This window comes from Sorex araneus, chromosome 5, assembly GCF_027595985.1.
Source record: "Sorex araneus isolate mSorAra2 chromosome 5, mSorAra2.pri, whole genome shotgun sequence".
In the NCBI taxonomy this organism is placed as follows: Eukaryota; Metazoa; Chordata; class Mammalia; order Eulipotyphla; family Soricidae; genus Sorex; species Sorex araneus.
Genome location: NC_073306.1, coordinates 98,101,094 through 98,128,407, shown reverse-complemented (window position 1 = coordinate 98,128,407; position 27,314 = coordinate 98,101,094). Strand labels below are relative to the sequence as shown.

General features: G+C 44.1%; 1 protein-coding gene and 1 pseudogene across 3 annotated transcripts in view; both read left to right on the top strand.

Moving 5' to 3' along the window:
• PIGL (phosphatidylinositol glycan anchor biosynthesis class L) overlaps positions 1-12,993 on the top strand; it is an 80,624-nt gene extending 67,631 nt beyond the window's left edge. Inside the window, exons 4-7 of one of the 3 annotated variants that reach the window (XM_004616303.2) lie at positions 3,050-3,117; positions 6,512-6,543; positions 9,246-9,379; positions 11,092-11,325. In XM_004616303.2, coding sequence (XP_004616360.2) covers positions 3,050-3,117; positions 6,512-6,543; positions 9,246-9,379; positions 11,092-11,190 — 333 coding nt within the window. In that variant the 3' untranslated portion in view covers positions 11,191-11,325. Of the gene's footprint in view, positions 1-3,049; positions 3,118-6,511; positions 6,544-9,245; positions 9,380-11,091 lie in introns of all 3 variants that reach the window. The other 2 variants (XM_055140190.1, XM_055140188.1) reach the window with 2 other exon arrangements.
• Positions 6,706-6,998, top strand: LOC129405370 (small Cajal body-specific RNA 13; annotated as a pseudogene).
• Positions 12,994-27,314: the final 14,321 nt, after the last annotated feature.

The following is a 27,314-nucleotide window of genomic DNA, read 5'->3' as shown; positions in this document are numbered from 1 at the left end:
ATCCATTTTGAATTAACATTTGTGTGTGTTGTAAGATAAGAATTTTTTTTAGTGTGTGGCTAATTAGTTTTCCCACCATTTGTTTAAGAGTTTCTTTTTGCTCCATTTCATGTACCCAGTTCCTTTGTCATAGATTAAGTTTGCAAAGTTGAAAGTCTAGTTGGGCTCTCAATCCTTTCTGTTGTTTTGAGAACCTGCCTTTTGTTCAGTACCACAAAGTTTTGATGATTGTAGCTTTGCAGTATAACTTAAAGTCAAAGTCAGAGAAAGAAATGCCTCCTGTCTTCTTTTTTCCTCAATGTTGCTTTGGATTTTTTTTTCTTTTTTGGGGTCACACCTGTCGATGCACATAGGTTACTCCTGGCGGTGCTCAGGGGACTATATAGGATGCTGGGAATTGAACCCAGGTTGGCCTCATGCAAGGCCCTACCCGCTGTGCTATCACTCCAGCCCCACTTTGGATATTTGGGAAGCTTTATTCTTGTATCACCTGTATCACCTGTCATCCCATTGCTCATCAATTTGCTCAAGTGGGCTCCAGTAACATCTCCATTTTTCCCTCGCATGCTAGTGTAGCCCAGTGGCATCTGCTCGCTCCAGGAACATGAAGAGCCTCAAACCATACATTCAAGGTCTTGACAAAGAAGTGTGACCATCTTGTAGGTGGGCAGCCAGGCGTTCTTTTGACATCCCAAAGAATCCAGTCAGTAATGGCTCTAGTCCAGTGGTCTTCTTCAAATTGCATTATGTGTCCGGTCCATCTGATTTTGACACCTTGGCAACAAGGCAGCATCCCTGATCCTCATTTGTTGATGGAGGTCAGAACTCTGGATTCCTTCTCTCACTTGAGTGAAACATGATATTCCAAGCATAGCTCTTTCTACTCCTCATTGGGAGGCCCGAATATCGTTCTCATCCTGTTTGCATAGGGCCCAGGTCTCTGAGGTGTATGTTAATGCAGGAAGAATGGTGGAGTCAAAAATATGTGTTCGGAGCCAGAGGTTCTTCATCCTCTTAACTTCTTTAGAGCTCTTGAAGGTGTTCCACACTGCTCTCTCCTCCTGCGCAGTTCAGGTGCCAGGTCATTCATCATGTTGAATTCTCGACCTAGTTACACATAACTGCTGCATTCAGAGATGTTCATTCCATTGACAGTAAATGGAACATCAGGAAGTAATCCGTTTCTCATGAATATTGTCTTTGTGAGATTCAGCTGCAGTCCGACCTTTCCACACTCATGGTCGAAGTCGGCCAGCATTTGTGCCACTTGGTTAATGTTTGGTATTATTAGAACGTTGTCATCAGCAAAGCGGAGGTGGTGTAGTTGCCGACCGTCAATCTTCACTCCCATTCCTTCCCATTCAAGTTGTTGCATGACATTCTCGAGGGTAGCACTGAAGAGTTTCGGTGAAATGGTATCACCCTGCCAAAACCCTCTGCTGCCATTCTGTTGTGTAACGTTCATTGATTTAAAGAAGACCTTTGATTCTGTTGAGACTGAAGCGGTCATCAAAGCCCTAGCCAAACAGGGCATTCAAACTCAGTACATCAGGATCCTCCTCGAGCTGTATTACAGATTCACCACCAGGATCTCACCATTCTACAAGGAAGGGAAGCTTTATTACTCCATATAATTTTTATTAGTATTTTTTCCATGTCCTTAAAGAATGCTATGGGGGGGATATCTGAGATATAGTTTGATGATAGAGTATTTGCCTTGTGTGTGAGGGGACCTGGGTTCAATCCTGAGCAGTACACACACACAGATAATGTCAATAGGAATTGTAATGTATAGTACACTGCGTAGGCTTGTCATTTTAATTATGTTAATTCTTTTCATGATATAGAGAAAGCATTCAACAAGACCCAACACCCGTTTATGATAATAAAAAACATCCAAGAAAATGGGGATAGAGGAACTTTCCTCAGTATAGAAAACAGCATATATCACAACCCACAGCTAATATGCTTTTTCTTTTGGGACTATACCCAGCAGTGCTCAGGATTTAATCCTGGCTCTGTGCTCAAAGGTCATTCCTGGTGGGGCTTAGGGGACTGTATGTGATGCTAGGATCAGACCCAGAGTGACCACATGCCAGGCAAACACTCTGCCCTCTGTGTTATCACTCTGGCCCCCCACAACTAATATTCTTAGTGGTGAAAAGCCTTTCCTGTCCTCTAAGATCAATGGCAAGACAAAAATTATTTAATATAGTATTAAATGCCACAGAGATTGGGCAAGAAAGAAAAATGAAAGGGATTCAAATTGGTAAAGAAGTCAAACTATGCCTATACACAGATGACATGATAGAAAATCATGAAAACTCCACCAGAAATCTTCTAGAAACAATAAACCTATTTAATACAGTGCCAGGCTACAAAATCAATATTCAGAAATCAATTAACTTTTTATATGCAAATAAGGAAGAAAATAAATATTTAAATGTTTTGTTTTATTTGGTGGCAAGGGGCCACACCCTGTAATGCTCAGGGATTACTCCTAGCTCTGCACGCAAAAATCTTTCCTGGTGGTACTTGGGGGACCATATGGAATGCCAGGGATTGACCGTGGGTCAGCTGCATGCAGGGCAAGCACCCTACCTGCTATACTACCTCTCAAACCCCAAGAAAATAAATTTTTAAACCATTTATAATTGTACCCCAAATATCAAGTACCTGAGAATCAGTTTGACAAAGGAAAGATTTATACCGAAAAAAAAAAAAAGACAACTGTAGATTCATTCCTGTTAAGAAAAATTACAGACACAGACACACACAGGTACACACACACACACACACACACACACACACACACAGAGTACAAACAAAAATTAGTGACTAGAGTGATCATACAGCAGGTAGGGCACTTGCCTTGCACTGACGGTCTCGGGTTTTAATCTCAGCATCCTATATAGTCCCCTAAGCCTGGCATGAGTGAGCCCTGAACACAGAACCAGGAGTAACCCCTGAGCATTGCCAGTATAGCCCCCAAACCAAAAATAAATAGAAGACACACAGAAATAAAAACAAGCCTTGTATTTCTCTGCAGGTGGTGACTTTTGATGCAAGGGGAGTGAGCGGCCACAACAATCACATCGCTCTGTATACAGCTGTGAGGTATGGATCCTCTGTATGGGGGTGGAGATAGGGTTTTTTTTTTTCATTTTCTCAGGGTAGATGGTCTCTAAAGCACTTTCCCACCCATTATCTGAGCCCCGGGAAATGTCTTACTGAATTGTTGCAAGTCAGCATTGTGACTACGTTGATCACCACATCTCACCATATCCTCCCTACAAGAAGTATTTTTGTTTGTTTTGTGAGCCACATAGGGCCCATGCTCAAGGGTTAGTCCTTAGGAGTTAGTCCTGGCTCTAAACTCAGGAATTACTCCTGACGGGATTGGGGAACTGTTTGGGATGCTCGGGTGTCAAACCTATGTGTGTCACATACAAGGCAAGGTCCTTACTTGCTATACTTTCCACCCCTCTCCCCCAAGGAATCTTGAGTCTTATTAATGTTTCATCTCCTACGTGGTTACAGTTTTTAACCTCTCAGGTAAGACAAATGGATTTTATTTTTCTCATTCCTTTGACCATAGAAAACTTTTAGAATCAAGTTTTCAATTCCATGTTGCACATGTGCAAGACTTTAAAAATTGAGTTCTGTGAATAATTGTGCATTTTCTTTTTTTTTTCTTTTTGGGTCACACCTGGCAATGCACAAGGGTTACTCCTGGCTCTGCACTCAGGAATCACCCTTGCGGTGCTCAGGGGACCATATGGGATGCTGGGAATCGAACCCGGGTTGGCCGTGTGCAAGGCAAATGTCCTACCCGCTGTGCTATCGCTCCAGCCCCAATTGTGCATTTTCTTGTCTCAATTTTTTTATTCCTTTAGCCACATTCACTTTGCTTTTTTCTGTTTTAAGTTTTGCACACTATCTGAAGTATTTCTTTGGAAAAGAACATATATAATATTTACATAATAAGTAATACATATAACATTTCATTTGTTATTCACAGTTTCTATAAATACACTTTACCAGTTTAAAAAAATAATTTACCCTCAAACTGAAAAGATCACTCAAAAGGCTGAGCTCATGCTTTGCACACTAGAGCCCTGGGTTCCCTCCCTAGCACCTCCTGGTCTCCCTAAGCACAGATGGATGTAAACCTCTAAGATATGAGTGATTGAGGGTCACCCAAACATATGCCACATTTCACCCAGAGAAATGCCTCTCCAGAGCACTGTCAACAGTGTTGCAGCTTGCCTAGGTACAAAGGTAGGGAAGGGAAACTTGTGAACTTATAAACTTACAAACTCCTTTAACAAGGCTACATTCCTGGTCTGGAATAGTGAAACGTGAAATTGGAAAAACCTCATCTCTCACTCCTCAAGTCCCAGCATCTCATTTCAGTAAAGAAGTTAAGTGGTTTTCCCAGCACACCAGACCATATGATGGCAGAGAACAAAAATCCAGGAGTCCTGAGTCCTAGTTATTTTCTTTGCGGGGGAATGGGAAGCAGTGGGTTGGGTCCACATCCAGCAATACTTAGTGGTTCTTGGCTCTGCATTCAGGAATTACTCCTGGAGGTGCTTAGAGGACCATATGGGATGCCGGGGATTGAACCCGAGTTGGTTGCATGCAAGGCAAATAAATGCCCTCCCCACTCTACTATTGCATCAGCCCTCATTTTCCTATCTGCTATGTGAGAGGTCTACAGTAGTATAAGGACCTTCTGACCTGATCCCTAATTGTATGTCACTGGGAAAGTGCTAGACATTCTTATTTATACACTTTCCAGAGATTTCTTCCTGTTCCCTTGACAGTGGAAAGAGAGGAAGCAGGAATTCTCTCCTGAACTAACTGTGCCCCCAGGGACCACACGGCAAGAAGAAAGGTTGCTTGTGGGCCTCGGTCCTTTCAGATTCAGAAAAGACACACACCCCAGGTGATTTTTTTGTGTGTGTTTTTTTTTGGGGGGGGGGTCAAGTATCTAGACAATGAGGTAACCCGGGAATGAAAGCCTTAGATTTCTGAAACCAGTGAACAGAGATCCCAGGAGGACTAGAATCCACCCAATTCTGAGGGCACATTGGGTCTTGTCATTTTTCACTCAGTATTTACATGGCAATAGACTAGCCGGTTACAGACAAACCAAGAGAACCTCACAGGCACACTTTGGGACCACTTGAGGTGTGTTTGGTAGGATTTTCTCTATTGTCCCATCATGGAACTTGGTGAAAACAAAGGACAACTTCAGTCTCTGCAAAGAAGCTCAAGAACAACTTCATTTTGACAAAACTGCTTTGGGCTGTCTTCCTTGGGAGAGGGTGGAATGCCCCAAACTTTAAACACTTCTGGCCCCTCACTATGCACTGAGGAGTCACTGTGCTTGAGATAAATCAACCTGAGCTCTGACGCAGCAGCACAGTACATCACTCACTTCACATGACTTCCCCAGAATTGTCCTCCCTCCGGCCCTCTCGGCCATGTTTTAGTCTCCTCCTGGCTTCGTCCACCAAAAGACCCTTCCATGCTCCTGTTTCCAAACCCCTCCCCAGCTCACTCCATGCAGATTCTTTCTTCACTCTGAGTGTGATGCCCCCAAGAGTGTTCAGCGCTTCTTCTCTCCATCATATTAAGATCCCATGTGTCCAGATCTTTCCTTGGCGACCCTGATGGCCTTAAACTCAAGTCCTCTCCAGGCTCCACCAGGATCGTGGGACACATCACTCTGATCTGGGATTCTTGAGGTTTCTCCTGTTTCTCAGCCTCATTCAAGCCCGTAGATTTGTCAGTTCTTCTCTTCTTAACCACCTATTCCCAAGAGTTCCAGAACTGCCTATTTCACCCTCCATTCCCCCCCTTCTCCAGGCAGTGAGCACAGACAGCCCACCCTAGTAGATGGCAGGTATGGAAAACATAAAAGGGAGAAAGAAAACTATAAGAAGGAACTTTAAAAAAAAAAACCTTTTCTTTTTCATTTTTGGGCCAACCCAGTGGTTTGCAGGACTTGCTCCTAGCTCTGCACTCAGGGATCACTCTTGTGGTTCTAGGAGACCACTGTACCATCTCCAGCCCAACGTAACTTAATGTTTTCTAATATTTTTTCACCATACTCACATTACAGTTTCACAAAAGAAAACTTTGAGTGATCAGTGTCACCAATGGACAAAGTGTCACCTATTAGATAAAACTTGGAGCAGAGTGCTTCATAATGGATGCATAAAGCCATTGCTAGCTTCCTGATGTTTGCCCCTCAAAAAGTGACCCATCCTGGTCATTTCAGCTCTAGCCAGAGCCATAGAGTCCAGAAAGCTATATGGTGACTTTGCAAAGGCTGAAACGACTGGAGCACATGTTTTGTATGCAGGAAGCCTGGGTTCTATTCCTAGTACCTCATGGTCTCCTGAGCACTGCAGGAATGGCTGCCCCCGCAAAAAAAGAAAAGAAAAAAGAAAAAAAGGAACTAAAAATGATCCAGTCACTCATCCTTTCTCTCCTCCAGGTCCTTGCATTCTGAAGGGAAGTTACCTAAAGGTAAGGCCTTTCATAAGTCACTATTGTAAAGCTTACTGTTTCTTTAAGATAATTATTGGGGAGTGGGTCAACAGTTACAATGGTAAACAGGGACCTACTATATGTGAGGCCCTGAGTCTGATCTGTGACCCTCATGCCACCGCCACCACCACTACCATCCCCAGACTGCTGACTGTGGAACAGTCGGCCCCTGTTAGTCCCTATAAGAAAAAGATCGACACCCTTCAAGCACACCAGACTTGCAGAAAGAGCATCTTCCAGAAGATGCTGAGGCATTACTGCCCTAGTCCCAGCAACTCACGTGCAGTTCTCCTCCCACAGCGCTTGGGTGCTGCCACAGCGATGGCGACTGGGCCATATTGTCATCTATAAGTAACAGCAGGAGAAACCCTGCAGTCAGGATGCTGTTCAGCAGAGAGAGTGGCTTCTGTTGGGCACTAAGGACTGCCACGAGAGAGAGAGAGAGAGAGAGAGAGAGAGAGAGAGAGAGAGAGAGAGAGAAATTAAGGTAAAATGCTTAAATAGAGAAGGCTGCCTCTGACTATGTAGAAGTGATTGGGAGAAGAAATAGGAAATACTTCCTGACCCCCATGTGCCTCAGGGGAGGTGCCCAGGTTGCGTCCACTGGGAACTGCCCTGAAGCCAGTGCAGTCCTGGGGGAGGGGAAGCAGATGTGCTAGTCAGATTCTCCAGCGGTACAGAGCCAGTTAGAGATGATATCCATGTAACCTATATAATCTGTATGATTTCCTAACAACATGTAGATGACTTTCTTCTCCTCTTCTGTGTCCTGTATATATATACACACAGTATGGAATTGGTTTGTGTAGTGATGGAGCCTGAGAAATCCAATTCTCTGGTGTCTGCAAGTGGGAGACCCAGGGTGTCAAGATGCAATTTGATCAGATTCCAAATCCCTGGGATTCTGTAGTGTAAACTTAGTTTTCCCAGTCCAAGAACAAGAGATGACCAATAGCCCAGCTCAGGAAGCCAGGAAAAGGCAGGGAATATTGCTCCCAGACTGGGAGCACATGCTTGGCATTGCAGGAACTCCAGGCTTGATCTCAACACCTCAGCACTGCTGGGTGTAAGAAAGAAAAAGAGAATGAAAGAGAGAAGAAAGGAAGGGAGGGAGAAAAAAAGGAAGAGAGAGGGGGAGGGAGGGAGGAAGGAAGGAGGGAAGGAAATAAGGGAAGAAGGCCAGAGATAGTACCTTGGGTAGTGCACTTGCGTTGCACATGGCTGACCCAGGTTCAATCCCCAGCATCCTATATGGTCTCCAAAGCACAACCAGGAGTAATTCCTGAGTGCAGATCCTGGAGTAACCTCTGAGATTGGTGGGTGTTGTCAAAAGTAAAAAAATAATAATAATAATAAGGAAAAAAGAAGCCAGCCAAAAAGCAGAAGATGTAGCTCACAAGTTGAGCCCCTGCTTTTAAATGTATGAAGTACCTGGGTTTGATCCCAGGCACTGAATGGGGTGGGAGCTGGGGGAAGAAAAGTCTCCCTCTGATTTTATTTCATTCAGGACCTCAACAGACTGTCTGATGCTCATCCACTTTGAGGAGAACAGTTTGCTTCTCTGAGCCCACCATCAAATGCTCATCTCATCCAGAAGCACCTTCACAGACACACTTAGAAACATGGTTCAAACAATAGTACAGCTAGTAGCACACTTGCCTTGCATAGAGCCAGTCCCAGTTCAATCCCTGCAATACTATATGGTCCCTTGAGCACTGTTAGGAGTCATCCCTGAGTGCAGAGCCAGAAGTAAGCCCTGACCACCGCTAGTTGTGTGTACTCTCACCAAAGACAAAAACAAACAAACAAACAAAAAAGCATAGATATTTCCACCACTCTACTTCTTAGAGTTTGTCCATCCAAACTCTAACTCCATCCCCCAATTAAGTAGCAGGCTTGGGTAGCTTCTGGGGGTTAATCACCTAAACTAGGGTTTTCCTCCTCCTCACTCAGTGGAAGGTATTTGACCTTCAATCAGCCATTTACTGAAGGACACATATATGGAGTTTCCCCAGCCAGTGGAGATAACACCCAGCCCTCACAGAAGTGAGATGATGATTGTATGAATGTAGACATAAGTACCATATGCACTTTCTGTGTGGACTTACTGAGCTTTCCAAGCTGAATCGTTGGAACAAGATTGTAAATCATTTGGTCCCTAGGTCTCTGTTTGAGAGAGACATCCCACACTCCCGATGCTGTTATTCTATTAAACTCCTATTTTTGTTTGTTTCACTGCCAGAGATCAAACTCAGGGCTTCATGCATGTAAGGCAAGTACCATGCCTGAGTTGCATCCCTGGCCCCTCTCAACACCCGCAGCTAAGAAACTGAGGCTTACAAAGGTTACCAGCTTTCACAAGTTTCAGACTTTCAGTGGCACAGCAGGAACCAGGTCCCTGGTGATTTCAGTCTCTGTCCCTTTGTCCTTGACCTTGAGGTAACCAGGTTCCAACCTCCACCAGCCCACTAGCCTTGCTAGCAGGAAGAAAGCGTCAGGCAGGAATTTACTCTTCCAGACTGAGATCAATGAGCAAAGAACAGCTCAGTGCACAGAGTTACCTTCCAGCAGCTCCATGGTCGCTGCCTTGTCCTGCGTGGTGTGTGCCCTAACAGAGTAGGATGTTCAGGGAGGAAACAGCCTGGAAGGAACTAGACTTTGCTCCTCTCCTCCCTGCCCAGGGTGCTCTGCACTCACACTGCAGTCGGTGAACATGGTGCGCAAGTACATCTCCTTTCTAGACCTGCCTTTTTCCCTGCGCCAGACCCAGGATGTCCTCTTCGTGCTCACCAGCGAAGAAGTGGCACGTGCCAAGGTGAGGATTGTAAGTTCCTGGACACTTCCCATCTAGATCTACTTCTCAGAACCTCTGACTTCTCAAAACCTACCTCTGTAGAGACCTAACCAAGGATCTTGCATAGTGGTTTAGCATCTGTTTTAACGCTGTTGGCTAGACCTCGGGACTCACTAAATTCAGGGGCCTTCATCTCCCCGCTTCACCCCCGAGCGATTCCTGATTCTGTCGAGTAACCCCTTGAGCTGAGCATGTACTTCACAAGCAAGAGGCCTGTGTTCAACCCCCACTCCTGCATAGTCCCCAGAACACCCCCAAGAGCAATCCCCCTATACAGAGCCAGGAGGAGCCCCTGAGCACTGCCAGGTGTGACCTTCCACAAAATATTTAGTTGCATCTCCTATTTAATATGTAAAATATTTTTCTTGAGTATATCCTGTGGCTATAGAGCTCTATCATATAAAGTATGTTACCACAGATATATCAGCTTTTTTTTTTATATATATGAGCTTTTCACAGATCTAAATATAAACCCATAGATTTAGAGATCTATGGATTTACATATATAGATCTGTAAACTATTTAGGGACCAGGGACATGGCTCAGCACTAGAGACTTGCCTTGCATGTGTAAGAAAGACAGCAGCACACGTGGTCCAGAAGCAAAGCTAATGCCTCACCAGAGGCCCTGGGTTCATCCCTGGTACTGAAAATAAATAAATGAAGAAATAAAACAATTTAATTATGATGGAGAAAAACAGACACCTAGAGAGACTTATTTGTTGATATTTAACCAAATCTGTTTTTATTATCTGTCTTTTAAAAAAAGAACTACACTAGGTCTGAATAATATACTAATAGCTATTTCCCTCACTAGATACTGTGCTTTCTTTCCTTCTTTTCTTTCTTTCCTTCTTTCTTTCTTTCTTTCTTTCTTTCTTTCTTTCTTTCTTTCTTTCTTTCTTTCTTTCTTCCTTCCTTTCTTTCCTTCCTTCCTTCCTTCCTTCCTTCCTTCCTTCTTTCTGTCTTTCTTTCTTTCTTCCTTTCTTCCTTTCTTCCTTTCTTTTTTGCAGAGGGCATACCCAGTGGTGGTCAGGGCTTATATTACATGAAGTGTATGGCATGGCAAGGATATAACTGCAAAGGCCAGAGCCCTGCTCATTGTACTGTCAGTCTAGCTGCTCATTCTACTAAGAAGTGGTTGTACTGTCCAGCTTCCTTCAGTCAGTGGCACAGGAGCCCAGTACTCCCGCTCTCTTCCCATTAAACATGTGCTTCATGTGCATGTGCTGCATTATGAGATACTGGGACAGAGATTAGGGATGCAGGCTCCAGGCCAGGTCCAGGGATGGAGCTCAAGAGGCGCCATTGCCACAGCAGGAACAGCAGCAGCAATGGAGGCTGCAGGTCCCAGAGTCACTCGGTAGCTGGAGTACCAGATCTCAGTTCTCCATTTGCTGTAGATGATAACCTGCAACAAAAGAAACACAGTGACAGAGTACCCAACTCCAGAGTGATTGAAATTGAGGTGCTGCATGGAGACTGAGTGCTCAGGTGCTGCCCCATCGCCTGCTGCTATCAGAGTAAGAGGAGAGTAAGAAGGGAGGGAGAGGTCAGCTAGATACACCTGGAGACTTATTGTGGCTCTAAAAGAAGGCAGAGAGGGCTGTTGCAGGGGGTATGGGAGTAACTTGGGACAGAAAATAACAGAAACAACCTTCTGGATTCTTCTAGAGAGCCATGTCCTGCCACCGCAGTCAGCTGCTCTGGTTCCGCCACCTCTATGTTCTCTTCTCCCGGTACATGAGAATCAACTCTCTGCACTTCCTCTGAAGCCTGGAGACTATCCTAGTCCAGGAATCAAGGAGAACAGGACCAGGAAGTCCAGAGTCTGGTCTGGAGCCAGCTCATCTCCGGAGCCAAAGAGCCCCCAACAGGGTGACCTCGAAGCTCTGCTCATGGTGGGTGGCCTTCATGCTGCCAGACACCAGCTTCTTCACAGTAACCACCAAAGAAACTGAGCTGAGAATAATAACTACCCGCAAGTTCTTGTGAGAAACTGTTCGCATAATCACACAACGATGTCAAACACCTAGCACAGAGCCTGCTCTTATTAAAAATGAGTGTAAGACTTTTTCCCCCCTTGAATGGTGGTAATAGTGGCAACTTATGAGATTGTGATGATAATTCAAATAGATGTATATTTGAATTTTTGAGCACTAGATATAAGGATAATGAAGAAAAAGGTATGGATTCTATCCATCTCTTGTTTTTAAAGGTAACATTTTTTGTTTATTGATCCATATTTATCATATTAACGACATTTTGACAATATATAAAAGTCTTCGAATTATGACATGAAGGAAATAAGTATGCATGGAGTATAATATTTATAGATATATCTGGAGAAAGTACATTTTATCTTCATACCAGGTTCCTTCCCATTATTAGATTTTATAATATTTTTATAGTTTCTTATAAAATAGTTTCTTAAATTTTTATATGTTTAGAGTAATTTAACTTAACTTTAAATAAAGCCACAATTAGCATATATAACATAATATACTAATTAAGGTAAATGGTGATTTGTTCTAATTATCTTTCATTAAGATACTCAGCACTTGAAGGGAAAAATATATGCATTGCACCTGTATGTGTTAAAAGTATATATAGAAGGGATGAAATGATGTAATTTAGATCTTGTGAAATAAAGATAAATTTTAAGTGTAAAAAAAAAAAATGAGTGTAAGAGTGCTCAGAAACCACTTCAGATGCAATAATGAAATATTTTTACACTATTGCCAGAGCGGGCTGTTTCATTAGTTCAACCATAACCACCTTCATTTATCTTCGTAGTCTCTCACACTTGGATTTGGAGGACACCTGGCTGAGGAGCTTAAGTGCTGGCCATATGCTAGACACTGTTTTTTGGGAGGAAGTTGGGAGGTTGCAGAGGGTGTCAGGTTCTGAATCAGGATCTCACATATGTGAGAGATCTGCTCTACGACTGAAGTGCAGCCCTGGCCTGCTCTGAGAACTTTCTTAGAGACTTCATTATTGCATCTGAAGTGGTTTCTGAGCACTCTTACACTCATTTTTAGTAAGAGCAGGCTCTGTGCTAGGTGTTTGACATCCTTGTGTGATTATGTGAACAGTTTCCCACAAGAACTTGCAGGTAGTTATTATTTCATGTAGATTTACCTCAAAGGACTCACAGTCCAATATCTCAGCTCTCCCTCCTTTGGGCGAAGCTAAAAGTAGGGAAAGAAGTAAGAATCATTTTATCCTGAAAACACTCGAGTCAGACGTCTTAAAATTAACACCCGAGGACCCTCTGCTCCTAAAGACTGTGATCCGAGAGGTCTTCTAACCCATTTTGGCACCCAGAGCAGCTTCTTACAGAAATGCATCTAGACTGTGAACTGAGCTAAAATATCAGAAATCCAAATTTCTGACAGTGGCTGCACGAGCTCATAGAGTCTTCATTCCCAGCAATGAAAACAGTTATTAAATGATGCCTTTTCAGCAGGCCTGATTGTTGGGGGGAAATTCCAAACAATAATAGTGAGTTCTCTATTGAAATGTTGAATGTATTGAAAGTATAGAGAGAATAAAGTGAAGATCATTAGCTACTTAGGTGCGAGGGGTGGGAGGGGGGTATATTGGGGTTCTTGGTGGTGGAACACGTGCACTGGTGAAGGGATGGGGGTTTAATCATTATATGACTGAGACTTAAACCTGAAAGCTTTGTATTTTTTTCATGGTGATTCAATAAAATATAAATTAAAAAAAAAAATTAACATCCAATATGAAGTGCTCTGAGAGGTGGGTTGGAAGCTAATGGTCCAGGAAAGTAGCTTCAGACAGGGAAGTGGCTCCATGATGGGGAGCACTGTTTCCGCAGAATGGTGAGCCCGAGTGGAAGATGAGAATGACCAGGATGAGATCTGAGGGCTCCAGCTCAGAGATGATACTTGAGGCACAGAAAGAAGGATGTGGCATGCAGACAGTGCTGAGGAAAGCTGAGCTGTTCTTACTCTCAGACCCAGAGAATGCGTGGGTGTTACACAGAGGTCGTTGCATAAGTCAAATGTCGACAGAACATATCTTGGGTGTATTATCCAAACGACTGTTCTCCCCGCCTGTCAAATAGAGGCCTGAATTGCTGTTTCCATAGTCACTAGGTAGCAATCAACTTCTTGAATCTCTTCACCCAAACTTGCTCCACTTTGCTGAGTCATTATTATATTGAACGCCTTCTAGGACCAAATGATGAGCTATTGGCCATAAAGATGAAATTGGAAATGCAACTCTGGGAATGTTATCTACTTTAAAAGTGGTGACAGAATGGGGCTGGAAGGTGGGGTACTGGGGAGATAGTAAAGGAGTCGAGGTGCATGCCTTTCATATGGCTGATCCAGGTTGGGTCCCTGTGCTTCTCTAAGTGTAACCCTGAAAACCCACAGAAGAGCTGGGGTGGCCGGCTAATCCCTACCACCAAGGGCTGGAGCAGCACCATGTCCCCAAGCCCTCTGAACTTGGACATCGCCCCCACAAGAGGGGGAAAGCAAGAGGTGTGTGTTCCCCTCCTACCACCCAAGCCCCTTTCGGGGGCAAACACAGTTACCAAGGATATGCTGTTTGCTTACGCACATATTTATGTGAATAGATGTCCCCCTCAGTAATGGCCGCATTCCCTAGCACTCCTGCATATAATTTTTTTCCGTCAACAATGTATCTTGAAAATATTTCTCACAGGGGCTGGAGAGATAGCACAGCGGTAGGGCGTTTGCCTTGCACGCGGCCGACCCGGGTTCTAATCCCAGCATCCCATATGGTCCCCTGAGCACCGCCAGGGATAATTCCTGAGTGCAGAGCCAGGAGTAACCCCTGTGCATCGCCGGGTGTGACCCAAAAACAAAACAAAACAAAAAAAAAAAAAAAAAAGAAAATATTTCTCACATTGCCTTATTTTTAAAAATAGTATTATGTGGGGCTGGAGAGATGGCACAGTGGGTAGGGTGTTTGCCTTGCACGCGGCCAATCCGGGTTCGATTCCCAGCATCCCATATGGTCCCCTGAGCACCGCCAGGTAATTCCTGAGTGCAGAGCCAGTAATTCCTGAGTACAGAGCCAGGAGTGGCCCCTGTGCATTGCCAGGTGTGACCCAAAAAAGCCAAAAACAAAAAATAGTATTATGATATTCTATTTTACTGGTGTACTCACAAATTACTTAACCAATCTTAAATGCTAGACATTTAGAACTTTAATGTTAGACATTTAGAACTTTAATGTAGCACTGCCACTATAGCACTGTCATCCCGTTGTTTATTGATATGCTCGAACGGGCATCAGTAACATCTCCATTGTGAGACTTGTTGTTAACTGTTTTTGGCATATCGAATATGCCACAGATAGCTTGCCAGGCTCTGCCGTGTGGGCGGGATACTCTCGGTAGCTTGCCAGGCTTTCCGAGAAGGGTGGAGGAATCGAACCCTGGTCGGCCGTATGCAAGGCAAATGCCCTACCCACTGTGCTATATGTATTATTTATTATTTATTTATTTTGGGGCTATTGCCTCTGGTGTTCAGGGATCACTTCGTGCTCAGAAGTCCTTGTGGGACCATATGCTGTGCTGGGATTCGAGCCGGGGTCAGTAACACACAAGGCAAACAAGAGCCTTACTTCCTATACTACCTCTATGGCTTGATCATTATTTTTTGTTTTGTTTTGTTTTTTTGGTTTTTGGGTCACACCCAGCAATGCTCAGGGGTTACTCCTGGCTCTTTACTCAGGAATTACACCTGGTGGTGCTTAGGGGACCATATGGTATATGAGGAATTGAACCCGGATTGGCCACGTACAAGGCCCAAGCCACTGTACTATTGCTCTGGCCCCTTGAGAATTATTTTTATATTATTATGTGTATCACAGTATCACTGTCATCCTGTTGATCATCAATTTGCTCAAGTGGAGGCCAATAATGTCTCCATTCATCCTAGCCCTGAGATTTTAGCAGCCTCTCTTTACTCATTCTTCCCAGTGGTGCTGGAGGCTCTTTTAGAGTCAGGGGAATGAGACCCATCATTGTTACTGTATTTGGCATATTGAATATGCCACGGAAAGCTTGCCAGGCTCTGCTGTGTGAGCAGGATGCTCTCAGTATCTTGCCAGGTTCTCTGAGAGGGAGAACTAGGCTAGAAGAGGTCTCTTGGCCAAATGTGGCCACGCGCTTCTGGGAGCATTGTTTTATAGTCTCTGGATCTTGGCCTTGATGGGATTACACAGAGCTAGGGGCAGTTTGTGGGTGTGGCTGCCAAGGTACTGGAAAATGGGGTCTGGGTGGAGGAGGCCCATTCCCTGTCCCAGCACCCTTGGAGATCTCAGCTTCGGGTCCTGCACACCTGGATTCCTCTGCTGGTTCCTTCATGCATGAGGCTCCTCTGAACGTGTGGAGAGGGACCTTGAGCATGGCTGTGGCTGGGTTTCAGAGGTGATCTGCTGCTGGGGCTCTACTTGAGGCTGGGAGGGAAACTCAACCCGCCCGCTCCGAGGGGCCCCAGTGAAGACAGCCAGGCATGGGGGTATATATTTAACAAAAATGAAATTCAACTATTCATAACTGCTTTTTGAACTTCCACCTTCCCTTTACTATTGTTGTGCAGACTGGGTACCAAACACTCAGTTGTGGTTCACACACTTGGATGTGTTACTCACAGTGGTCACGCTCATTTCTAAACTGTGGTGCTTGCTCAGGACCGCACATTTTGTTGTGGTGCTTGAGATCTGACACAGCAGAGCCAGAGACATTGAATTCAAGGTACCTCAGGCCTGCAGGGCAGATGCTCTGAACCAGCTGAGCCAGCCCTGCACCCCCATAACCTGCTTGTCAAAATTTAATGTGTCTTGGGTATTTTTTACATTATTAAAGATGATCACATCATTGACTTTTTCCCTAGTTTTTTGGTATATTAGTAATACTATGGTTATCTTTGTGTTTATATTATTGATTTAAAAAATATTTCTTAATCCCTGCCATAGAGGAAGGCAGGGGTTAGGGAGTGGGGGGTAATGGAGGGAACCTGTGGTCACTGGTGCTGGGAAATGTACACTGGTGGAAGGATGGGTGTTGGAACACTGTATGACTGGAATCCAATCATGAACAGTTTTGTAAGGATCTCACAGTGATTTAATAAAAAAGTTTTAAAAATAATAAAAATAAAATATCTCTTGAGGCTTTTGTTTTGTTTTGTTTTTTGCTTTTTGAGTCACACCAAGCAATGCACAGGGGTCACTCCTGGCTCATGCACTCAGGAATCACCCCTGGCGGTGCTCAGGGGACCATATGGGATGCTGGGATTCGAACCTTGGTCGGCCGCGTGCAAGGCAAACGCCCTACCCGCTGTGCTATCACTCCAGCCCCACTCTCTTGAGGCTTTTGTGTATGAGGATTATAAAAGGTCTTAGGGCAGACTGAGAATTGCTTTCCAGAAAGGTGACTTGTCTTTCTCACAGTAGTCTGGAGTCGGTCTATCCACATTCCAACCAGGGGAAGTTGGCTTTCTGCAAACTACTACACTTTCATATGGAGGGTACTCGGAGCTGTTGACACTTTTATTTCATTTATTTACTTTTTGGGTGATGCTGGTGATGCTCAAGAGTTATTCCTGGCAGTGATTGGGGGGACCTATGGGATGCTGAGGATTGAACCTGGGTTAGCTGTGTGCAAGGCCAGTGCCCTACCTACTGTGCTGTGGCTCTGGCCCTGGACGCTTGTTTTTTTGTGGTTGTTTCTGTGCCACACCTTGTGATGCTCAGTGGTTACTCCTGGTTCCACACTCAGGAATAATTCTTGGTGCTGCTCAGAGGGCCATAAGGGATGCCAAGGATAGAAGCATGGTCGGCTCTGTGCCAAGTAAAGCTGCTACCCACCATACTATTCTGTCATACTATTTTGGCCAGGGATGGAAGCTAGAACTTCTGCATGCAGAAGTTTCCTCATCTCTTTAAGCTGTCTTCCCCATTCCCTCTGCCCCTTTTGTATTTTATTTTATATCACATGCATATATTGTCACTGTCAGTGTCACTGTCATCCCGTTGTTTATTGATTTGCTTGAGCGGGCACCAGTAAGATCTTCATTTGTCCCTGTCGCGTGCTAGTGTAGCTCAATGGTGTATTGGAGGCTCTTTCAGGGTCAGGGGAATGAGGACCATTGTTGTTTCTGTGTTTGGCATATTGAGTATGCCACGGGTAGCTTGCCAGACTTTGCTGTGCGGGTGGGATACTCTCGGTAGCTTGCCGGGCTCTCTGAGAGGGACAGAGGCTTTTGGGGCGGCCTCTAATTGCCTTTACAGGTGTTCCCAGTCTATGCGTATATTACCTACTCAAAAACATTTTGTTTCTGGTTTTTGTCTGTTTCATAAGCACACCTGGTCATGCTTGAAGCATCCCAGGCCATTGCATGGGGTCCTCTGGCAGTGCTCAGAGGATCATGTGGTTTGATCATTAGATCGAACCCAGACCTAATCCATGAGATATGCCCTCCAGCCCACTAAGCTAGCTCTCCAGTGCCCCCTCAATGTTTCAGGAGCTGCCTGAGCAGTGTTCAGGAAACCCTGGACAACTCTGCCCCATTGGACAGGTCGGATTCATACTTGGGGCCGGTATTATGACATCATTCAGGCCAGTCGTGGGGGAGTCACCAGGACCACCCCCGTAGTGCCCAGGAGCCTCCTCTAAAGCTGCACCTGGCAATGTTGGGGCGGGGCTCTGCAGTGCATGGGCCACACCCAGAGTCTCCCCTTGCAAGCCTTTGAACCATCTCCTACCCTCTGAAATATTTTGAAATCCTGCAGGTTAAAAAGATGTGTAGAGTATGGAACCAGAGCGGTAATATAGGGGTTAAGAGCATGCCCTGCATGTGGCCAACACCAGTTTGGTTCCCCATTAGGGAACTGTGAGTAGCCCATGTTCAGTCCTTCACATTCCTCCCCTGCAAAAGAATGGTGTAATTGTTGCTTCTAGGTGGTGGTGTAATTGTTGCTTCTAGGTGGTGGGATTTGAGTCTTACTTTCTGATTCTTTTGTTTTGCTGTATATAGACTATTTTTAAGTAAGTAAAGTATAGAAGGAAAACGAAAAATAAAGCAATGTTTTATATTCTGCATGCCTGGGACATAGTCCAGTGCAGTGCCACATGCCAAAAAAAAAAAAAACTTAATTAGAGACTATAAAGATGAATACAGCAATAGGGTGCATGCCTTGCATGCAGCCAACCTGGGTTCAATCCTCATCACCTCATATGGTCTCCCCCAGGCACCACTCGGAGTGATCCTTAAGTGCAGGGCAAGGAGTAAGCTCTGAACACTGCCCCCCAAAAACAATTTTTTAAAAAATCAAACTTAATTAAAGAAGCTTTTTTCCTGAGGTGCATCATGTACTTGGTATTGCACATTACTAACTTGGACACTGCCGGGAAACATATACCCAAGCACCACCCCGCACTTTGATAGGGTTAGTGCTGTTAGTGCTTGTTTTATAGTGAATATTAGTCTGGAAGACATAGACCCCAGAAGCACCTGAGCTGTGTGTTGGGACTTTTTGGAGGGAGACTTCCTATATCTACAAAATGGTGGACTAGGTAACACTCAGGCCCTGAGGCAAAGGAGGTTTTCAGTCACTGTGGATCTGAGTGGTGGGAAGTTTGTCAGCTGATGAATATTCATATTTTCATCCTAGGCCACCTTTTGCCTGATGTTGGACTTAATTTTCTTCGGTAGTGAACATATTTGAGTGTTGCCCTACTTGCCAGTATGCCTGGGGGTACCTGACAACCCTCAATAGTCTTCTAGTACTTAGTATTGCCCTGGCTCCGATTTTGCTTTCCTTCTTTTTTTTTCCCCCACATATATGTTATTTATGAGAGACTCTTTTTTTATCTGAACCAGAGCCTGAACTTTTTGTTTCTGATGAAGTCTCTTCTCTTCAGCAATCCTTTAGTTTGGGCTGCCTCCAGAGTGGGATCTATCCCAATTTCCAGAGCCCCGTTTGCTCTTTGTGCTGTGTCTGGCCCCTCTGGTCCTTCAGGAAGTATGACAGAGTGGTAGGAAACCCAGCAGTCTCTGCTCCTCTGGGTGTTTACTGAAGTAAGTCACAAATGAAATTAGATTAAAAAAAAAAGTTTACTAAAATGAGGAAATGAACCCAGGGACAGTCGGACAGATTTTATTCTTAGAGAGCTCAGGTAAGCCATGACAGTGATCAAACAGTCCAGAAAGTTCTACCAAGGGTTCCGGACTTTATGGTGTCGTCAGTAGAATGATGCATCAACTCCTGGTTTTTCTGTCTTGGAATGTTTCTGTTATCTTGCACACAGGGAGGCAAGCCATCAGGGCAATTAAACTTTAGCTTGTTTATGTGATTCCTGGTTGTGAAGTCCCTTTACTCCTACTTTGATCTTCCTAGGACTCTGGTCAAAGATTGAGATGTCTCTCCTGTAGATTTCATTTTTTCACGGGCTCATAGATTTCTGTGCCTGGCTTCTTCACAGAGCAAGGCAAGCCTAATTCTGACAGAAGTCTGATCAAGGGTCTTCAGCTTTCTTCCAGCTTGTCATTTCAGTCCAGGGAGAGAGGTCCTGGAATGAAATTTCAGTCTTTGCAGGTCAAAAGTGAGAACTGGTGACCACTTGCCCTCTGAAATCACAAGGAGGAGCTATTTATAGGTCTCTGACACAGATCAACCCTCATGCTCCGCCCTCCACCACAGCCCAGCAGCCTGTCCCAGGGAATCTTAGTCAACTGGGTTCTTACTTGATTGTGTGATTTTTCGTTTCATTCTTTGTTGAACTTAACCGCATAGCCTTCAGATATTTGCTCCAGGGCTGCAGCAGTTTTAGAGCCTTAAACTGCACCCCCAGCCGCCCTTGTCTGGGCAAGGCGCCTGAGGAGCCCGAGAGGCTCCTCTGCACAGATTGCAGCTGTGCTGACCGGGAGTCGGCTGGGCAAGGGGCTGCCTTTGGACCTTTTCTTTTCTTTCTTTTATATTTTTTTGTTTTTTATTTTTATTTATTTATTTATTTTGGTTTTTGGGTCACACTGGGCAATGCACAGGAGTTACTTCTGGCTCTGCACTCAGGAATTACTCCTGGCAGTGCTCAGGGACCATAAGGGATATTGGGAATCGAACACTGGTTGGCCGCGTGCAAGGCAAACGCCCTACCCGCTGTGCTGTCACTCCAGTTCGGATCTTTTTTTTTTTTTTTTTTTTTGGTTACAGATTTACTCGTTTTTGTGCTCATGTTTCCCTCATACAAAGTTCGAGAACCCATCCCTTCACCAGTGCGCATTCTCCACCACCAGTAAACCCAGCATCCCTCCCACCCTCCCCAATCCCATCTCCCCCCACCCCACCCCGCCACTGTGGCAGGGTATTCCCTTTTGTTCTCTCTCTCTAATTAGGTGTTGTGGTTTGCAATAAAGGTGTTGAGTGGCCACTGTGTTCAGTCTCTAGTCTACATTCAGCCCGAATCACCCTTCCCCTGCATCGCCTCCGACCGCATTATACTTGGTGATCCCTTCTCTGAGTTGCCCTCTCCCCAGAATGTGAGGCCAGCCTCTAAACCATGGAGTCAGCCTCCTGGTACTTATTTCTACTATTCTTGGGTGTTAGTCTCCTACTCTGTTATTCTATATTCCACAGATGAGTGCAATCTTTCTATGTCTGTCTCTTTCTGAATCATTTCACTCAGCATGATACTTTCCATGCTGATCCACTTATATGCGAAATTCATGACCTCCTTTTTTCTAACAGCTGCATAGTATTCCATTGTATAGATGTACCAAAGTTTCTTCAACCAGTCATCTGTTCTAGGGCACTCGGGTCTTTTCCAGATTCTGGCTATTGTAAACAGTGCTGCGATGAACATATAAGTGCAGATGTCATTTCGACTATACTTTTTTGCTTCTCTGGGATATATTCCCAGCAGTGATATTTCTGGGTCAAAGGGGAGCTCAATTTCTAATTTTTTGAGAATCGTCCATATTGTTTTCCAAAAGGGCTGAACCAGTCGGCATTCCCACCGGCAGTGTAGAAGGGTCCCTTTCTCCCCACATCCTCTTCGGATCATTTTTATAGAGACAAATCTTCAGCCCTTTCCCCTCTACAGTGCCAAGGGCATTCACCTCACATTCCCTACCAGAGACTTTTTCTCCCAAGACACGTGTCCCCAGGGCTATGGCTACATTGCACACAAAGAGGCTCTAACTGACCCAGGGCCCTAGTAACAGCCCTGGCAGCCAGGAGGGGCATGCTTCCTCACTGGGCTGCTGCTCTCTGCTCTCTAGGAATCTGGAGAATCTAGTAGACTCTATTAGAATCTAGAATATAGTAGAATGTTATGACCCTATCCTAATCCAATTATTAAAAAATTTTGGTTCCAATAAGAGAAATTTCACTTTTCCAGCTATTGAAATTGTCTCATCTCTTGGTAATTTTATACATGTACTGTGAATACTGTTTTTGGCATATCGAATGTGCCGTGGGTAGCTTGCCAGGCTCTGCCGTGCAAGCGGGACACTCTCGGTAGTTTGCCGGGCTCTCTGAGAGGGACAGAGGAATCGAGCCCAGGTCGGCCGAGTATTCGATATGACAAAAACAGTAACAACAAGTCTCACAATGGAGATGTTACTGGTGCCCACTTGAGCAAATCGATAAACAGTGGGACAACAGTGCGACAGTGCTACTATGAATACACACTTAGATTTTCTTTTCTTTTTTTTTTTTTTTTTTTTTTTTGCTTTTGGGTCACACCTGGCGATGCACAGGGGTTACTCCTGGCTCTGCACTCAGGAATTACTCCTGGCGGTGCTCAGGGGACCATATGGGATGCTGGGAATTGAACCCGGGTCGGCTGCGTGCAAGGCAAACGCCCTACCCGATGTGCTATTGCTCAAGCCCCTAGATTTTATTTTCAAAAGATAACATTATGACTAAACCTTGGGAAAATGTAGACAAAATAGTATTGAATATTTATAGTATGGCATTATTGGGGCTGGAGCGATAGCACAGCGGGTAGGGCATTTGCCTTGCACGTGGTCGACCCGGGTTCGATTCCCAGCATCCCATATGGTCCCCTGAGCACCGCCAGGAGTGAGTCCTGAGTGCAGAGCCAGGAGTACCCCCTGTGCATCGCCAGGTGTGACCCAAAAAGCAAAAAAAAAAAAAAGTATGGCATTATTCATTAGCCTGCAAATAATGCATTATGGATATGCCTGATTTGCGAAAGTCACTTTGTCAAATGAATCTATAAAGTCTTCAAGACTACAAACATGTTTGAGAAGTTTGTGCTGATAAGAAAGATAATGATTTATTTTTAAGCACTAAAATAAAAATTTTGATACAGCAAACATTGGCAAAACTCTTTCTAGTAGTTTTCAAACAAAATGATGATGGGTTGCCCCAAATATATGATCATTTGATCCTTGATAAGGGGGCAAGAAATGTGAAGTGGAACAAGGAAAGCCTCTTCAACAAATGGTGCTGGCATAACTGGACAGCCACATGCAAAAAATATGGGCTTAGACCTCGACCTAACACCATGCACAAAAGTCAGATCAAAATGGATTAAAGACCTCAACATCAGACCACAAACCATAAGGTACATTGAAGACAAGGTCGGAAAAACCCTCCACGATATTAAAGCCAAAGGTATCTTCAAAGATGACATGGACCTGATCAAGTAGAAACAGAAATAAACAAATGGGACTATATTAAACTAAGAAGTTTCTGCGCCGCAAAAGACACAGTGACCCGAATACAAAGGCAATCTACAGAATGGGAAAGGATATTCACCCAATACCCATCCAATAAGGGGTTGATATCAAGGGTATACAAGGCACTGGTTGACCTCTACAAAAAGAAAACATCCAACCCCATCAAAAAATGGGGCGAAGAAATGAACAGAAACTTTCTCAAGGAGGAAATACAAATGGCTAAAAGCACATGAAAAAATCCTCTTCATCATTAATCATCAGGGAGATGCAGATCAAAACAACTATGAGATACCACCTCACACCACAGAGAATGGCTCATATCCAAAAGAACAAAAATAACCGCTGTTGGCCTGGTTGTGGGGAGAAAGGAACCCTCCTACACTGCTGGTGGGAATGCCGACTGGTTCAGCCCTTTTGGAAAACAATACGGTCGCTTCTCAAAAAATTAGAAATCGAGCTCCTATTTGACCCAGCAATACCACTGCTGGGAATATACCCCAGAGAAGCAAAAAAGTATAGTCAAAATGACATCTGCACCTGTATGTTCATCGCAGCACAGTTTACAATAGCCAGAATCTGCAAAAAAACCGAATGCCCGAGAACAGATGACTGGCTAAAAAAACTTTGGTACACCTACACAAGGAATACTATGCAGCTGTTAGAAAGCATGAAGTCATGAAATTTGCATATAAGTGGATCAACATGGCAAGTATCATGTTGAGTGAAATGAGTCAGAAAAAAGAGACAGACACAGAAAGATTGCACTCATATGTGGAATATAAAGTAGCAGAGAGGTACAAGCTAGCAATGATGCAACCTCTGGCAGAAAGCCCTCTGGACTTAGTCACTAAAATACAGAAATCTAAAACCTCGAGGCCGCTACTGTGGCCACACGACCTCATATCTCTTCATTCTCAGCAATGGAAAACAAATTATCAGTTGCTTTCTTTCCAGCAGGTCCGACTCTGGTGGGGGAAACTCCAAACAATAATAGTGAGTTTTTTGTTTGTATGTAATCAAAGTAAAGAGAAAGTAAAGTGAAATTTATCACCTACACAGGCGGGGTGGGAGGCTGGGGGGTGGGGGGGGAGGTTTACCATGGTTCTTGGTGGTGGAATATATGCACTGGTGAAGGGATGGGTGTTCGAGCATTATGTAACTGAGACTTAAGCCTGAAAGCTTTGTAACTTTCCACATAGTGATTCAATAAAAATAATAATAATAATAATAATAATAATAATAAAATGGGGAGCCAGTGGGGGGGAAAAATGATGATGGGTTGCATGTTGCATACATATTGTTGGTTGCTAAATACTGGAAAACTATGTTTTCCATAGTTCAGAAAAACTACATACTGTTAGTGAAGAACTAATTCTACCAGCTACATGTGATGAAATACTCACTATACACTGTGTTACACAAGCCAGTCTCTGACATTACCCAAAAAAAAAATATTTAAGCAAAAAAAATTATATAGGGGCTGGAGAGAAAGCACAGCGGGTAGGGCGTTTGCCTTGCACGCGGCCCGACCTGGGTTTGATTCCCAGCATCCCATATGGTCCCCTGAGCACCGCCAAGGGTAATTCCTGAGTGCAGAGCCAGGAGTGACCCCGGTCTATCGCCAGGTGTGACCCAAAAAGCAAAAAAAAAAAAAAAAATTATATAGTGCAAAGAAGAATTAATGAAATAGTTGAAGATATTGAAGACTCGTCGTGTGAATACTTTAGAATTCCCAGTTCTCTATACAGCTTGATGAGTCAACTTTGCCAGGAAATGAAGCCTTACTTTCAGCATGCATGTAATTCATAAAAGAAAGACATGCCAAAAATTATTTGCTAAAATTTTGCAAACAGATACTAATGGGCAATTGATATGTATTGTGAAAGTATTTTTTTTAAATAAAAAGGAATCCCCTTGAGTAATACATTTTTAGTTGTTTCTGAAGGTTGTTTCTGTGATGATAGGGGGACTACATAACTCTTCGTGCATATTTTGGAAAAGTGGTTCTGAATTTCTGCTGTATACTGTGCCATTCATCATCAACATTTAGTTACAAAAATCTCAGTGAGGGGCTGGAGTGATAGCACAGCAGGTATGGTGTTTGCTTTGCATGTGGCCGACCCAGGTTCGATTCCCAGTATCCCATATGGTCTCTCAGCACCACCAGGAGTAATTCCTGAGTGTAGAGCCAGGAGTAACCCCTGTGCATTGCTGGGTGTGACCCGAAAAAGAAAAAAAAAAAGTCTGAGTGAATGTTTATAGAGGCATTAGAAAAATCAGAAGAAATTCATTGAACAGCAGACAGCAGATTGGACAATTTTGTATTAAAAATGATTAAGAGCTCACTGACTTGCTGCTTTATACAGAAATTCATTGGTTACCTGTTCATTGGCATCTGTTAGATCAGGGTTTTTTTTATTTATTTTATTGAATCACCATGTGGAAAGTTACAAAGTTCTCAGGCTTATGTCTCAGTTATACAATGCTCAAACACCCATCCCTACACCAGTGCCCATATTCTACCACCAAAAAAAAGAAAAAAACAGTACACCTCCCACCCCCCACCCCCAACCCCCACCTCCATAACTGATAAAATTCACTTCATTTTCTCTTTACCTTGATTACATTCCATATTTCAACCCAAAACTCACTATTGTTGTTGGGATTTCAACACAGAACTCACTATTCTTCTTGGAGTTTATACCCCCAAAATATGGCCCTATTGACAAGGAAACATTTGATAATTAGTTCTCCACTAATGAGAATGAAGAGATAATAGGTCGCTACTGCGGCCGCGCGGGTTAGGATTTCTGTGTTTTAGTAATTACGTACACGGAGATTTAAGTGGGAAATTTCATCATTTCCCTTCCTGGGGCAGCATAAAGCAAAAGCTTAGTTCACAGTTTGGGGACACGGCTGCAAGCACTTGCTGGGTTCAGAAGTAATCTAGCTGGCTCTGGATATTGGTCGTTCAGCAGCAAAGCGGCCGTGCAAACGCATGGGCACCCAGTTCGAATCTCGGCGGAGCGCTATCCGGTGCCTGTACCAGCCCCAGCCCGAGACTGCCCAAGCATCCCGCTGTTTCAAGTTCAAAACACATTTTTTTTTCCCGTGCCACCAAGTTCATACCTGTTTAAACGTCCATAAGATGGCGTACACCACGCCGCTTCCCCCCAGAGGGAAGAAAAACCAAGGAGGAAGGATATTTCCCCCCTTAGCCAACGTGGGGTAAAAGCTTAGTTCACAGTCTGGGGACACGGCTTCGAGCACTTGCTGGGTTCAGAAGTAATCTAGCTGGCTCTGGATCTTGGTCGTTGAGCAGCAAAGCCTCCATGCAAACACATGGCCACCCGGTTCGAATCTCGGCGGAGCGCGAGCCGGAGCCGGTACCAGCCCCAGCCCAAGACTCTGGATCAGTTTTATAAACTCTGACTCAGTGCTGGAGCTCCCAGAAAACAAAGAGGTTATTTTATGAGCCAATTTAACTGATTCTGAAAATGTTATAGCTATTAGAAACTTGTCTAATACATATAATGAAACAAATCTACAGCTCTAAGGGGATGAGATAAATTTAATCAAACAAAGACTTTCATTTCTGCATTTGTGGCAAAACTTCTCTTCAAACAAAATTTAAGTTGAGAATTAAGTCTGTTTCCAAATTTATCAAAAAAGAAAAGTGTGATGAAGATACTGCAGGGGTCAAAGCAGTAGTACAGTGTGCAGGGCACTTGCTTTGCATGTGACCACCCTGGCTTTCATCCCCAGCTCCACAACTGAATCTCATCAAACTGCCAAGCCATAAAGTGTTCTGGATGAAAAAATATGGTACACCTACACAATAGAATAGTATGCAATCATTAGGAAAAATAAAGTCATGAAATTTGTTTATACATAAGTGGACATGGAGAGTATCGTGTTGTGTGAAATGAGTCAGAAAGAGACGGACAGACATAAAATGAGCACAGTCATTTGTGGGATGTTTAAAAAAAACGGGAGAATAATACCCCAAAACAGCAGAAAAGCAGAAATCCAAAGGCCAACGAGACTGGTCCATGGTAGGAAGCTTGCCACAAGCTCGGGGAGTGCAGTCAGGACAGAGAAGGGACCACTCTGACAATGATAATTGGAAATGCTCTCTCTAGACAAGATCCAAGTGCTGAAAGGAAATTAAAGCGATATACATGA